The sequence below is a fragment of the Zingiber officinale genome, chromosome 5B, assembly GCF_018446385.1.
Source record: "Zingiber officinale cultivar Zhangliang chromosome 5B, Zo_v1.1, whole genome shotgun sequence".
Lineage (NCBI taxonomy): Eukaryota > Viridiplantae > Streptophyta > Magnoliopsida > Zingiberales > Zingiberaceae > Zingiber > Zingiber officinale.
The window spans coordinates 135,433,521-135,448,684 of NC_055995.1; the positions used below are offsets into that span (position 1 = coordinate 135,433,521).

Consider the following 15,164-nt stretch of genomic DNA (forward strand, 5'->3'; position numbering starts at 1 on the left):
TCTCACCTCAAAATTCATGCACTGCAATAAGTCCAGACATCTGAAATGGGATAAATTGTAGTAGATAATATCTCTGTCAGTGCAAAAGCCAAGTTGTGATAAAATATATAAATATATACATATACATGAATTTATGGATGTCAAGTTGCTTGTGATGATTGAATTACACGTTTGTATTTAGCATACTCCTAGCAATGATAGCCACAATATCTTTAAGGATCACACCACAATATAGGGGTTTGGCAATAACCATTTATGGATCACATGCTATATAATCTACTTTCTCAAGTCACCAAATCCCTGTTAAACATCACTTGGTGCAAATCAAAACAAATGAAGGTTCATAAGAAAATTGCAATTGAGACGAACCTCCGAGACCAAACTCTCCCTTATTAGTCTGCCAAGAGAGCAATACATTCGTAATAAAAGCGAATGACCCTCAGCATATGTTTACCCATACGAACACACACATCAAATAAGGCTGTTAAATAAACCCACGTGGGTTAATCTTCATTAGTAGACCATTTTGCAGACTCAGAAATATGTTACCGAAGGTCAGCTAAGCAACATCAAACTTGACAAAATTAAATCACCCAAACCAGCCTTCCATCTGCGGCCTCTTTTCAGTGTGAAGACTGAGAAAGGAAATGGCTTTCCATTTTTTACTTCGGAAGTTTAATGTGTCGTTGTTTTATGACATGCGCAAAGATTGAGCGAGGCCTCTTTGGAAACAGCAAGCTAAGAAAGCATCCTCCGTCTTCATTTAAGATAGCATGACACTAATCTTTCTAGCAAAGTCGTCGTCGTCATCTAGATCAGCTTCGTCTGATTGGATTGTGTTTTCATCATCCACTTTATACTCTCCTGATTCATAATCAAAATCACCATCTTGCCTGTCATAATTTTCCAGCTCTTCCACTTCCTCATGCTCCAATGTCATACCATCTTCAGTTTCGATGGCATCAGCTTTAGTTGGGGATTCCGCATCATATGTTAGGTCATCTTCTGTTGGGATCACTTCTTCCTCTTCAGGGCTACCAATCGTGAAACTGCCTCCATTTCTGGCTTCTAGTTGAGGAACTGATTCATTGATAGCAGGGCCTCCGCCAGCTTGATTGTTTTCATGTAGGCCAGTAGACAATTTATTCTCTGCATATGTCGACTCCCTTTTCCTCTTTAGGATGGCACCAAGTGGCAATGGACCCTCAAATGGAGGATTTTCTGATTTATAAACCCCCTCTACCTTTTTGGACTTGACATTATTCAATGTAAGATTAGAACTAGTATCATGAATATTTTTGTTGTTCTTTATACCTTTTAGCACTGAAAGAGACTTTGGGCTGGCAAAATCTAAAGACTCTGTGCCATCTCTGAGGTGTATTCTGTTTCTACGAGTCTTTTCATCTTTGCTGAATTCCTTACTTGGTAGCAGTCTTGTTCTTTCTGGATCCCTTGACTGGTAATTTATTCGCGTTACTGGTGATAATCTGCTCTGAGGTCTCCTTCCCCTCTCTTGCTCTGATGTTGTTCTCCCAGGAAATGCAATGCGGCCTTGCAGACGACTGCTGATGGACTTCTCAGAAGTAAATTTTGTGTTATTTCGGGCATGACGACCATAATGTCTCTCCTGTTCATCTTTTCGGTAGTGCTGGCTATGAACACCATGATTACTGGTAGATCTTGAATCATTGATCCTTCTCCGTTTCATCAATTGATAGCGCAAATCTGACCCATCCATTGCCATCTCTGGGGGGATAGCTCTATCAAATACTCTTCTTTCAAGGGATGGTGATCTTTCCAAAATTCTGTGAGAAGTCTTTGATTCCCGGTCATATCTGCTATATAGCTGCCCATAGTTGTCATATTGGCCAATATCATTGTGTAAATCAGTTTCAATCTCTGCCCTTGTTTCATAATCACTCTGGTGATATTCGTATTCATCTTCAGCTTCCATATTTTGACAACCATGAGCAGACACTCTTCTGAAATTATCTTCGCTGTCATGATAGTCAGGATCTTCAATATCATCATCTACTAGTACATCAAAACCAGGAGAATGTTCCAGTAATAACTCATCAGCATCCTTATTACCATTATCTGTTTTGTCATCTGGGTGTTGCACCTGCTGACCCCATGATTGGCTTTGCAAGTAGCTATCACTAACTACGCCATTCTGTGGTAGGGGAGGAGGATCATTGTCTGACGAACGTTGAAATGTTTTATTTTCAGACAGTTCAAGCCTCGAAACATTTCCAGCTTTAGTAACAAATTTTGCAGTTGTAGGCAACACACCAACATGCTTGTTGATAAACACCTTTGGATTATCAAAACTGATTTCAGCAACATTTTGTTGTTTAGTTATGTTCTGTGCCTTTTTCTCATTTGTTTGACGTGATTCAGAAGAAAATGTCAAAGACTTTGCTGACAACTGCTGTGAAACAAAGTTGATAGAAGGCTGTGGTTCATGCATGAATGGGCATCTTTCTCCTTTTAAACACTGTCCCCACTGAAAATAGTAGCAAGGAACACTTTGTTTACTGCTGTTATTAGGGGTCCGGGCAGCTTGGGTTAATGCTGATGCTGGGGTCTGACTTGGTGGTGGAGTTGGTCCTGAGTTAGCCATTGGCGTTGCGAACATGAAATCAAGTGGCTGTATAACGAAAAGGGTAATAAGTTCAGCATACATAATGCTACTAAATTGATCGAGTTAAAGCACAAAACAAGCAACCTGGAATGCACATTTCAATTCATATTGTGGGGACATTGGAAGATGATCAGCATCAAACTGAGGGAAAATAAATTTCTAAACTACCAGACAACTGTCATTATCAACGTATTAGTACAAAATATTGGCATCAACATCAAGCCGTATTTGTTTCATCTGTTTGAGGTCAGCTACATGATCTTATTGCTCCATTTGAGCTGATAGTTAAGTTTCATCCAACTCTTAATTTTTCTCAGCATTGGTGGTTATTGACATCGAGTTATAATTAAGAAATCTTCTACTTCTAGCACTCAACCTGTAATCCTGAACCTCTAAGCATCTTCCTTCGGTGACGATAACATGGACACCCAAACATTGCATCATAGAAAGTTCTATGCAGAAAAGGAATTATTTAGTAACTTGCAATTAATTGTTCCCACTAGAAGATGCAAAATACCATTTGAATCATGTTTGGTAAACTCGTGAACATAATAAAGCTCGGAAATGTAAAACTGACATACCGGATGGCGGAAGGAACATTTTGGATTGAGGCAGTCCCCATTTAGCCAATACCAGCAATCCCTGGGGTTTACTCTGGCACCCTCACTGTGGCGATAATCACATTCACTCCCCTGAAAACAAAATGATTGTATTATTTTTTTAATATAAAATACAAACACTAATATGAAGAGTAATGCTGAAAAGCCACATACAGAAATTATGAATGTACATAAGCATCTACAAAAACCAAGTTTAGAGATAAATACTAAATTTCAATAAGGGGAACACAGGTCAATAGACAGATCAACCAGTTTGGATGTAAAACCAATGAATGGAGCATGTCAGATTAAACAATTAGGATATAAAAAACAATGCTAGAATGACCTGGAAAGTTACAAAATGAGCAGTTGTTCAGTGTGCAAAATATCAAAGTTAAGAGTGAAAAATATGTTATAAGAAAAAAGCTATTACATATTATAAATAACACTCAACATAACACGCTGTTATAACTAAAAATATCTAATGTAAAACTAAACACGCAACATAATTAATAAAAAATAGAGTAATTAGTCTAATACTCTCCCCTTCAAGCTAGGGTATTGATGTCCCTGTCAAGTGTATTGGAAAATACAATAACAACAACCAAGCTTTATCCCACTAGGTGGGGTCGGCTATATAGATCATCTTGCATCGTTAGGCTCTATCTCATACTATATCATCATCTATATTTAAGTAAATTTTATCTTATTTTATCATTGTTAATCAAGTCTTGTCTTCCTCTTTCTCATTTAATATGCATATTTTCATAATTTAACAGCGTCTAATTAGAGCATTTATTGATCGTCTAAGTATATATCAATACTATCTTAAATGCATCTATCAGTGTTTTCTCTCAATAGGTGCAATCGATTTTCTTTCTAATATTTTCATTTCTTATCCTGTCTATCCTCGTATGTTTGCATATTCACCTTAACATCCTCATCTCGATGGCACTTATCTTTTTCTCATGTGATTGAGTCATAGCCCAACATTTAACTCCATATAATATAGTTGTCGTTTTGTACAACTTCCCTTTCCCTTTCAGTTTTAAAATAGTTTTAGAGGTACTTTACGATCACAAAGAACAACTGGCACTCTCATAAATAAAGTGAAAAGGCTTTGATGAGGATGGTATTAATGCAACAACAAAAGCTTGACGACATAATGAACTAAATTAAAGGTTGGACTATACTTGATGACGATCTTCAAAAGAGCTTCAAAAGATGAAGTTTGTGATGATCACCTTAAGATGTTGAAGTTCACAAGGATTAAATGAAAAAGTGTGAAAAGTTACAAAGTAAAATAGAAAGATTAAAAACCCATTATCAAGATAAAATTTATATAGATGAAGATACAGTAGGGAATAAAGTCCAATGGCGTAAAGGGATGCATATAGTCGACCCTACTTAGTAGGATAAGACTTGGTTGTTTTTGTAAAAACCCATTATTGGGAGAGATAGAATGAAGCCTGATGTAATTCTAAGAGACAATGATATCAAAGAGACTAAGTTTGATGCCTACGCAACAAATATTAAAGGAAACCAACAAGCAGGATTGAGAGCGGTGGTGAGGACATCATGTGAAGATTTAGGAGTCAAATGAGTAGGCAAGATGAGGTTCATTAATCATGTTTGAAAACTTAACCAATTTTGATAGTTCGAATTTTTTCCAATTTAGGCTAATTTTCTAAATCCTAGATAAATAAAAAAGAAACAATGGAAGAAATCCCCAAAACTTAAAATTCGATGGAAATCAATGAAAATTGTAGAACCCGAAGAATAAGCAAATGATTTGAGAGTTGTTGGCAAATCAACAATTAGCCATAAGAAAATTATCATTTGTGTGATGATTGAGAGATCTCATCTACTAATCACATTGCATGAGGGATAGCATCAAGTAGGGATATCACAAACATGATCACACAAGGATGGCAATGTGAAAACATAATGGGATGATGAGATGACAGAACCCCTAAGTGGGCCAAATAGGCAGGACACATGTCTAAGAGCTTTTAGGCTATATAAGTGAAAAATATATATATATATATATATATTGTGTACTAGTAACTATATAACAATCTAATGCATCACGAAGTTGATTCTGGTTGCTGGTTGTAAAGTATTAACTATTAATTAAGGCTTAGAATTTGTATGTATTTATATTATAATGAGGATGTAAATATTACAAGTAGGCTCACCACTCCATGGTATTTAAACTGAACAAATTTACTTCTACAATCTCTCTAATTTGCATTCCACTATATCCTTTCTCTCTTTATCCTCTCTCTTTGTCAATCTAATCTACGACCAAAGACATCATTGGTTGTCATTGGTTGTATGTTGACATGAGGTTGGAGGGATGGTAAGTTGTGTGTTATGTTAACTCCTTAATTTTTGGTTCACACATGTGAATACTATGCTTTCATCCCATTATGGGCATGCCATAATTTTGATATTCTATTTTATTTCACATGTTGGGCTTAGCATTTATGCTTCAATTTAAAAGGAAGCATTAGAAGTATTAGAGTTAATAGAATTATAAGGTTCAGTGGCTTTTGTTCCACATTTGCACATCTAGATTTAGGATTTACCATGAGTTCTATATATACCAATGTAATGGCTGTATTATATTAAGAATGCAATAAAATACTGAGTAAAAAGGGAAAAGATATTGAGTTACTTTGTGTGTGCATGGGTGAGTAAGTGAGAGGAGATATTGAGTTACTTGTATGTGTGCAGTGACTCAAACAATCACCACATAAAATTACCAACCATTTAGATTGTGGCAGTAAGCCGTATTTAAGTTAATATGTTTTCACATCAGGTTAATTATTAAATAGTGAACTCAAGTAATATGAACTTAGAAAAAGACTACTCCAGAGAATCCAAAATTTAATACCCACAAGGCCGTCAAACCCAAATTCAAAATAGAAGGTATGGTTAATGTAGGTATGACTCCTATATAACAGATCTAGATTTGCCTACCACAACCAATACAACGTTTTGGTTAATTGGGCATCCCTAATAGTGTATGTCAGTCACAAATATATTAAATGATCTATCATCTGCGTGAAAGTGTGGAACAAGATCAGTTAAACACACTATGGTCACTTCTCTTATTCACAATTATTAAGGTTTTGAAAATTGGTACCCTTTTCTGATGGAATTTCTACATGAGTGAACAACATTCCAAAATGTAAATCAATGCCATCTGATTTACCAATTTAAAGATTTCAAATCAAAGAATGTTATCCTTTAATATTTAAACCAAGTTCCACTTAGCATTCACAACCAAAAGAACTCAAGGAGTGCAAACATAAGTGGACGGCATTCCAAAATAGATATAAATCAACACCATTTAATTCATCAACTTATAGGTTTCATATCATAAAGTGTCACGACTTAATATTTTAAATCGAGTTCAAAATTAGCATTCAGAAACAAGAGAACCATTCTAACTCAAACTTTGTTACTTGCTAATAACATCATAGTCAAACTAGTGAACATCCTAATGTTTCAGATCTCTCAATGGTTACCAAAAAGAATGACATTTACCGGAGTGATAGAAAAAGAAATATAAAAAGGTTTAGATATCTTGTAGAGAATCAACCAGTATATTCGTTAATGCAGAGAGAACAAAGAGGAATTAAGCATCTACAAATTGTAGCATTGAAACCTAGGAAGCAAATGTCAATTATGCAACCAATACCTGAAGTTGGAAATTTTTTATTCAGATTTTTTCCATTCTACAACAAATCATTATGTGAAAGTGAACATAAAGTCAACAAATATTAGTGATACTGACACAAAAAACTATAGAAATTAAATACAATGCTAAGGTATAACTACAATGTATCTAATTTACCTAAGTTATTTGCAGGTATCACAATCTATACGCTAGTAGGACCATAATAAATAGTATACAAGAAAGAAAAGTGAGAGATAGTAAGAGGGCTGGTGGTGATTGAAGAAGAAAAAATAAAAATCATATTAGATAGGAGAAGATGGTAGCCACGGTGTTGGAACAAAGAAATTCAATTTCATCAAAATGTTTGGTAACTCCATTGACCGATCTTGTAAGGCGGCAGTCTTACTCCTTGCAATCACATCTATTGGAAATACAGGAAGAGGAATCTTATTCAAATCTAGAGTTTTATTGCAATTCAAAAGTTGGACTAGATAAGAATGAACCTATCATAACAAGCCCAAATAAATCAGTTTATTCTATCTAACAAGGACTATTTAAAAGATGCTCAACTTAAATTACACTTGGTAATCTAGCCAACGCAAATATGAAAATACAATAGAAAAAGGCATCCTAACCTAAGTCAACTTTTATTGAGAACTCCAATAAGTCTGAATTAACATGAAAAATAAGAAACGACAGATAAAGTAACAAACCCAATGGAACATTGCAAAAACTAAAAAGAAAAAAATGAATCTATGTGCACCGCAAAAAAAAAGTTGTTGGACGAGACGGGAAATACCATGGAAGTAGTTTTATTCTATAAATATGGGAACCCTGGAAAAACAAATTGTAGGCAAGCTGGAAAATATCATTGATGTAGTGTTTTCCTGTAAATCAGCCAATAAAAGAGTATGCTTGAATCATGACCTAGCACAAGACTCTGATGGACCTAAGCCCAATTAATTTTGTTATGCAAACAAATGCATAGGTCAATCATTACCATGGATACATGCCAACATGTTACGTGCAAGGGTGTCAAATTCATTATAACTAAATGATGCTTGTTGCAATCCATGACTGAAATCATAACGCTCTAGACACACGTTCACGTTATAATATAGGGAAGCTTCTTAGCATCACAAAAGTATATGGAGATGCAACTCCCCAAACTAAAAATCTGACAGGTGCAATCTGTATTGATCAACAAGTCAATATGAACCATATCAAGAAGAAAATATAACTTTCCCTAGACAAAAGTCCTACTTTTTGTTAATTTGACAACAATTCCAAATGACTCTCGTATCCCCTAATATTTGGATGTCCTCATTGTGACATCCAGAAAAAAAAAGAGAATAATTCATAAAGCCCCTTTGGATATCCCAGTTCCCATAATACTTGAGAAGCAAGTTCAGCAGCTGAACCCAAATTAGCCTAAACTTCCTAAAAGAGCATGCATAAAAAACTATTCGCGACAAACCTATCAGAGGCTAATTTTGCAAAGACAAGGAAAGTTCGGATGATTTCAACCAAAATATAGAATGGAACGAGTAATTAAACCCCAACATCCTAGAAGTTTTTGAGAGGTCGACAAAGAGCCGATCAGGACTCGCAGGAGATCCAAACAAGCATTCACATCTCAAATCGAAAAGATTGCATCTTTATCAAAAAGGAAACATACCCAAAACAAGGGAAATCTACCTTCTTGCAGGTCAATGGCGAAGCCAAGAAGTAGACGCAATCAGTATTCTTCCTCTTCAGCACCTCCTCTTCCGCCGCGGCAGACCGGATCGGTTCGCGTCCGCCATCAGATTCCATACTCTAAACTCACCGGACAATCCAAAGAGACTGATCCCAAATCCCTGCTGCAGAATAAGATAAAACCCCCAGCTTGCGCACTGAAAGCGAGAGTACAGAGCTAAACAACGAATCGAGGAGCCAAAGCGAGACGATTGGGAAGCAAAAATCTGAGCAAAGGAAGACGAACCTCCGGACTCACGTAGGGGATCTGCGACGCCAAATGCGAAAGGTTTTTTGCTGGCTCCTGTCTAGATCTTCGGCTCTTCCTCATTTCTATCTGCTTATATATATAATAAATAAAAGTATAAAAATGTAAAAAAAAACTAATTTTCATTGAACACCTTGATAAAAACAAAATCTTATTCCGTGCATCGATTCGGCGGTTTTTGTTTGAGGATTGTAGTGATTACTTATAGGATAGGGTGGTTTGAGTGAGTATGCACTTTTTGTTGGAGTGAGTATGCACGATTCGTCGCAAGTGGGAGGTACCTCACGTGACTGGATTTGTAGGATTATCGCTATGGAAAGAAATGTATTCTTTATTTATATTATATCTAATTATGGGATGATTTTTTTTATAATCATTTATAACACTAATTTACCTCAAGTAATTTTTTATTGTATAAATATTTAATATTTTGAAATTTATTAAGCATAAGCAAAGCAGTTAAATTATGTCATAGCTAGTAAGATGATTTAATGGGGGTTGAAGCTAATAAGATGATTTAAGCATAAGCTCATGTACTTGTCTGATGTGGATATATTGATGGGGCCCAAAGGAAATTATGGAGAAGAAAAGGGGCATTTCAGTCTTTTCACATATGAAGGGTTTTGGTGTTTATATTCTATTATTCATCACGTGGAGAAAAAGGAGGGAGGGGGCTGCTGGGTTTGGGCTTCGGCCGCCACCTCTCTCCCTCATCCCAGCCACTGATCTCCTCCCCTTCTCTCCCTCTCAAGTGTCTCTCCTCGCCAACGTCGACCGTTCCTCCTCTCCCCCTCCCTCTATGGTCGTTCGTCGAAGCAGCAGCTGGAGTCATACACCTGGAGGAGCATCGCACCTCCCTCTCCTACGAGAAACCACAACTCTCTCACGCCAGCGCCACCACCGCCTCACTCCCACGCGCAAGGATGGCTGGCAGCATCGACACTACCACCATAGACGAAGGGGCGCACCTCCTCCTCTTCTCCATCGCCGGGGCCTCTCACGCAACCCTTGTCGCGGATGTCGCCGCAGATGCCTTGGGTGTCTCTCGTCGCCTCACCGGAGGCTGGTTTTCTTCTGCTGCAGTCGAAGGCATGCCTCTACCTCACGCCTCCCGCTGCTGACGCCGCCTCCATCGCTCCACAGGGGCTCGTCGCTCCACCGCCCAACGTGGCTCACTGCATTTCCTCGCTCCACGGCGACGCCAAGGGCAAACGCACACCGCCTTCTCTCTAGGCGTCGTCGGCAGCCCCGATCAGTCGCCGACCGACCACGTCAGAGCAAGACCAATCTCGATCTGCATCCGGTTCCCATCATCGCAGCTAGCCTCCGAGCCGCAGCAATGCCCCATCGTCGTAGACAGCCCTTGATCCGCGCTGTTATACACTTCTGACACTGATCCGATATTCTATCCATGCCGATGTACGCTGGTCCGGCACTTGAGCCACCGCTGATTCGGCCTTCAGGCCCCTGCTATTGCACTCTGCCTCCATGATTTGTGTTCTGCCCTGTGTGCTGTGTTCCAGCCATCGAGCCGCTGTGTTTCGAGTTGCGAGTTATGGGTATTACTTGTTGGGACATTGACGTCAGCTAGAGGGGGTGAATAGTATCTCACCCAAATCGTCACTTCCTATACTTGTTAGTACACAGTGGAAAACAAAATACAAACTAACAAAAAGAAAACTAAATCCTATAAACAATAAGGAAAGACAATAAACCAAAAATAAATCGTAACACAAGGCGTTTACGTGGTTCAGATATTAGGGCTCCTACTCCACGGCTGTCCGTAAGGTGGACGATCCCAATCCGTCGGTGGATGACTCTCCGGAAACCTCCGGCTAGATCAAACCTCCTTCTCAGTGAAGAAATCTCACCACAACCTTGATTCAAACACTCTTAGATCACAAGAAGAGCTTGGAGGTTTTGAAAGACTACTAATAGGGGTTAACCACCTCTATTTCGTCAACCATGTCCAAGCACCCCAAGCTATATTAAATAGAGCTCGAGAGAAAAACACTAAGCTGCTTTCCCACTACCAATCGATTGTTGTATGCACCAGTCGACTGGTCCTTTAAGTGAAACCGACCGTTACCTAACGGTCGGCTACCAGTCGACTGCTACAGTGTCATGATACTACTGCTACATTGTCGCTATAGTGCTGCTACAGTAAATCCTAAACGCATAGGATTTTGCCCTGAGTACAATCACTCAGCACTCATTCTCGCCCGACCAACCTAAACCTAGCGTTCTAGCCTCCTCCATCAGCCTCGCGTCCCTCGAATAGTCGAATGTCTCTCAATCCTTCACATCTTGCCTTCTAGAACTTCCTTTGTCCTTATCTATATTGTCGAGTCTTCCTTTGCCAAGAGGCTCCTCACCTCCGGGACTTCATCCATTGCCAAGTCACACTTAGACTTACGTTGCTAAGACTACATGCTTAGACTTACACCGCTAAGACTCATCCTTTGACTTTCATCCTTTGCCAAGATCACACTTGGACTTTCCTTGTTGTACATGTATCCTGCACACTCACAATGCATATCAAATACAACAATAAACCTAACTTAAACATTTGCCCAAACATCAAAACCTAGGGTACCTAGATTACTCCAACAATCTTCCCCTTTTTGATGTTTGACAACCTATTTAAGTTAGGGAAACATAAATGCAATAACAATGCAAATAAACATAAAATCAACACATGCATAAGTCATGGAACCTAACCCTAGGCTCCCCCTTCACCTAAGCTCCCCCTTGAGCTAGGATTTCCCGTAAAGATAAACTTCTCCCCCTTTGCCTGAACAATCGCTCCCCCTTCACCTAAGCTCCCCTTAGCTAGGATTTCTTGCAAAGGTGTGTAGATTCCCATTTAAACCTAAATTTCTCTCCCTTTGTCATACGTCAAAAAGAGCTCCAACAATATCCCAATTGTTGAAAACTTGTCATTCAAATTAACCCTAAACTCATGTATTTATCCCCCATGGATCTCATATATCTAAACAAGTTGGCACGGTCAAGAACAGTGTTGAAAAACACTTTCAGGCTGGCATCAGTCGACTGCACTAGGTACCAATCAACTGCCCCCTTCGATTTCCACTCACAGAGTCTTCTGTGTTCGAAATACACTGTTACCAGTCGACTGGTATCGGAACCAGTCGACTGCCCTCATCAAAATGAGCTTACAGAGATATTCTGTGGTCAAAAATACTGTTACCAGTCAACTGGTAATCAGTCTTTTCTGACCAACTTCAGAAATGCACCAGAAATTCTACAAAACTCTAAAAATTCTCAAATTTTATGGAGAAGTCTATTTTAACCTTGTCTACTTGGAAAAAAATATATACAAAAATATATTTATCACAGATCCCAAGAATGACACAAAATTCAAAACTATTTAAATGGTTTAATTGAACCCTTGACCTAAAGTCTTAGTTTTGGCTTTTTCTTGATGTATCTGCCCATACTGAACCACTATACTTCCCTAGCATGAGTTTATATGGTATCTATACATCAAAAATTAATTTTCATGCAATATGACCCCAATGTCATATTTTCATTCATGAAACTCAACTCAATTAACCAACTACAGTAGAGACTCAAATTTATCTCTAATCCCTTTGACACATATTGGTTCACTTAAGATCATTTATCATATGTCCCAAATACTCTTTGAGCTCCCCCTTGAGCTCTTAATCTTATCCACCTCCCTAGGCGACTCATCCACTATGTCTAGGCCACTTCGGTGCACCTCGGATGACACTTAGCCTATAAAACTCACCTTCTTAACCTTAGACACCTTGTTTTTTGTTAGTTTCTTCTTATCCTTCACCTTGGACACCTCATCCTTGCCATAATTATATGTCACCCTAGCATATTCCTTCTTATTGGCCTTGGATGACTCTCCCTTGTCTTTGGTCACACCTCCCTTACCAATGTCATGTGCTACCTTAGCACTTGACCTCCTTTTGGTCTTGGATGGACCTTATTTAACATTTTTTGGTCTTTGACCACCTAAATACATGTCAAATTCTTTAGGTCCAATAATGAACCTCTCTAGGACTTTCTCAATTTTCTCAAGCCTTACCTTTAAGACTTGATTTACTAATTCTAGGGTTCTAACCCTTGAATCAACATGTCCACCTTGAACATCCCTAGACCTACCCACCTTCCTAGGCATATGTCTCCCTTTCTTGGGATTAATGCTTAGGTTTTCACATACTTTCTTTCCCTTTGGTAAAGTGTTTTGGGTCTTATTAGGTTTTACTCTTATTAGATTTAGCATGAATAGGTCTCCTAGGGTTATCTCCTACATTAACTATATTTCTATCATTATATCTAAATCCATGATTATGCTCGGGTAAATAATAAAAATTATTTATAGAATGCATGGAAGAATTTAAATTTGAACTTAAATTCATGTTAGGGTTTACCTTCCTTACCATTAAAGCTCTTTTCTTCTCCCACATCTTCAAGTATGCCAATTTGTTGAGCTCTCCTCTTCTTGGGCACTTTATGTGGTAGTGCCCCCACTCACCACACGTAAAACACCTAATGTGCTTCTTCTCCTTCTTTTTCGTCCTACAACTCACATTAGTTTCTAAATTAACTTTAGTGAATTTAGGGTTTACCTCCTTTACCTTCTTGAGCGAATGACACCTACTCTTTTAGTGCCCTATCTTACCACACTCAAAGCATTTGATGTGGTCATTTGTGCTCTTCTTGGTAGTTGAGGTGGAGGGTTGAGCTTCCAAGATCTCCTCTTCCTCGGATTGCTCTTCTTCATTTTCACTTGAAGATGTGGACGGTTCCACTTCTTCCTCCCATGATGATGTGGATGGTACCTCCTCATCTTCCTTTTCCTCCTCGGATGTTGAACCCGTGTCAACATCCGATTGGTCCTTCTCTTCTTGGACCAATGAGCCCTTCTCCTTGGGCTCCTTCTCTTCTTGGATTTGTGTAAGATTCTCATGAAGCGCAATTACCTTTTTCCAAAGGTCACTTGCGTTCTCGTATTCACCTACATTCAATATCGCATTAGGAGGTAGTCAATTAATTAAAATTCTAGTTACCTCCTTGTCCGTCTCTGATTGCTCCCTTTGGTCCTCGGTCCAATATCGACGTCGGAGATGTTTTTCCCTTCTTGTCCGTTGGAGCTTTAAACAACTCCTCCAACGCAATCCATTGGTTCCAATTCATTTTGAACCGCATCTCCATGCACTTCCTCCAATAGTCGAAGTCCTCGCGCTCGTATGGAGGTGGGATTTGAATGCCCCATCTGAGAGGTTCCTCCGACTCCATCTGTTGGAGCAACATCCCTCAGGTCAAGGTTGACCTGGTTGACCAAGCTGAGTCTTGGTTTGAGTTTAGATGTTTGACAATAAGAAATTGATTGAAGATGAGTCAAGTAGGTCAAAGTTGACCGGATACTTGACTGGGAAGTCCTAACTGGGATGTTAGGTAGAATGGAAGTCCTGGTGAGTGAAGCCAGGCAGAAGGAAAGTCCTGGTGAGTGAAGCCAGGGGAAAGCCCTAGTGAGTGAAGCTAGGTGAAAGTCCTGGTGAGTGAAGCCAGGTGAAAGCCCTAGTGAGTGAAGCTAGGCAGATGGAAAACCCTAGTGAGTGAAGCTAGGTGAAAGTCCTGGTGAGTGAAGCCAGGCAAGGGAAAATCCAGATGGATCAAGGATGATCGGACATCTGGTGTTGGGAAGTCCAAGTAGGTCAAAGGATTGACTGGATACTTGGCACGAGGAAATACAGATAGGTCAAAGGGATTGACCAGACATCTGATGGAAGTCCAAGTAGGTCAAGGGAGTGACCAGATACTTGGCATGAATAGAAAAGTCCAAGTAGGTCAAGGGAGTGACCAGATACTTGGCATGAATAGAAAAGTCCAAGTGGGTCAAAGGGATTGACCAGACACTTGGTGGGAAGTCCTAGTAAGTCAAAGGAGTGACCAGATGCTAGGCATGATGTACCAACAGGTCAAGGTTGACCGGATGTTGGTTTGAGAGGCTTGGGACTTGGTTTTGGGCAAAAACCAAGTGCTGGATCGATCAGTGGATCGATCCAGGAGATGGATCGATCAGTGGATCGATCCAGGCCTTTCCTAAGCGAACAGAGAGCCTCTGGATCGATCCGTGGATCGATCCAGATGTCCCAATCGATCAGTGGATCGATTGGGACGATCCAGACATTTTTCCAGAGCACAGAGGCGCTCTGGATCGATCCGTGG

The 15,164-nt window shown here is 39.2% G+C and overlaps 1 protein-coding gene across 2 annotated transcripts; it reads right to left on the reverse strand.

Moving 5' to 3' along the window:
• Positions 1-79: 79 nt before the first annotated feature.
• LOC121986169 (zinc finger CCCH domain-containing protein 32-like) lies at positions 80-8,999 on the reverse strand. 2 transcript variants are annotated; one of them, XM_042539993.1, is made up of 4 exons: positions 8,916-8,999; positions 8,630-8,793; positions 3,226-3,336; positions 80-2,650 (listed from the first exon to the last, which is right to left on the reverse strand). In XM_042539993.1, exons 2-4 carry the CDS (start codon positions 8,744-8,746, stop codon positions 764-766), a joined length of 2,115 nt encoding a protein of 704 aa, XP_042395927.1. In that variant the 5' UTR covers positions 8,747-8,793; positions 8,916-8,999; the 3' UTR covers positions 80-763. The 2 variants fall into 2 exon arrangements, with proteins under 2 accessions (XP_042395927.1, XP_042395926.1); XM_042539992.1 differs by having other exon boundaries at positions 8,630-8,826.
• Between the last annotated feature and the right edge of the window lie 6,165 nt (positions 9,000-15,164).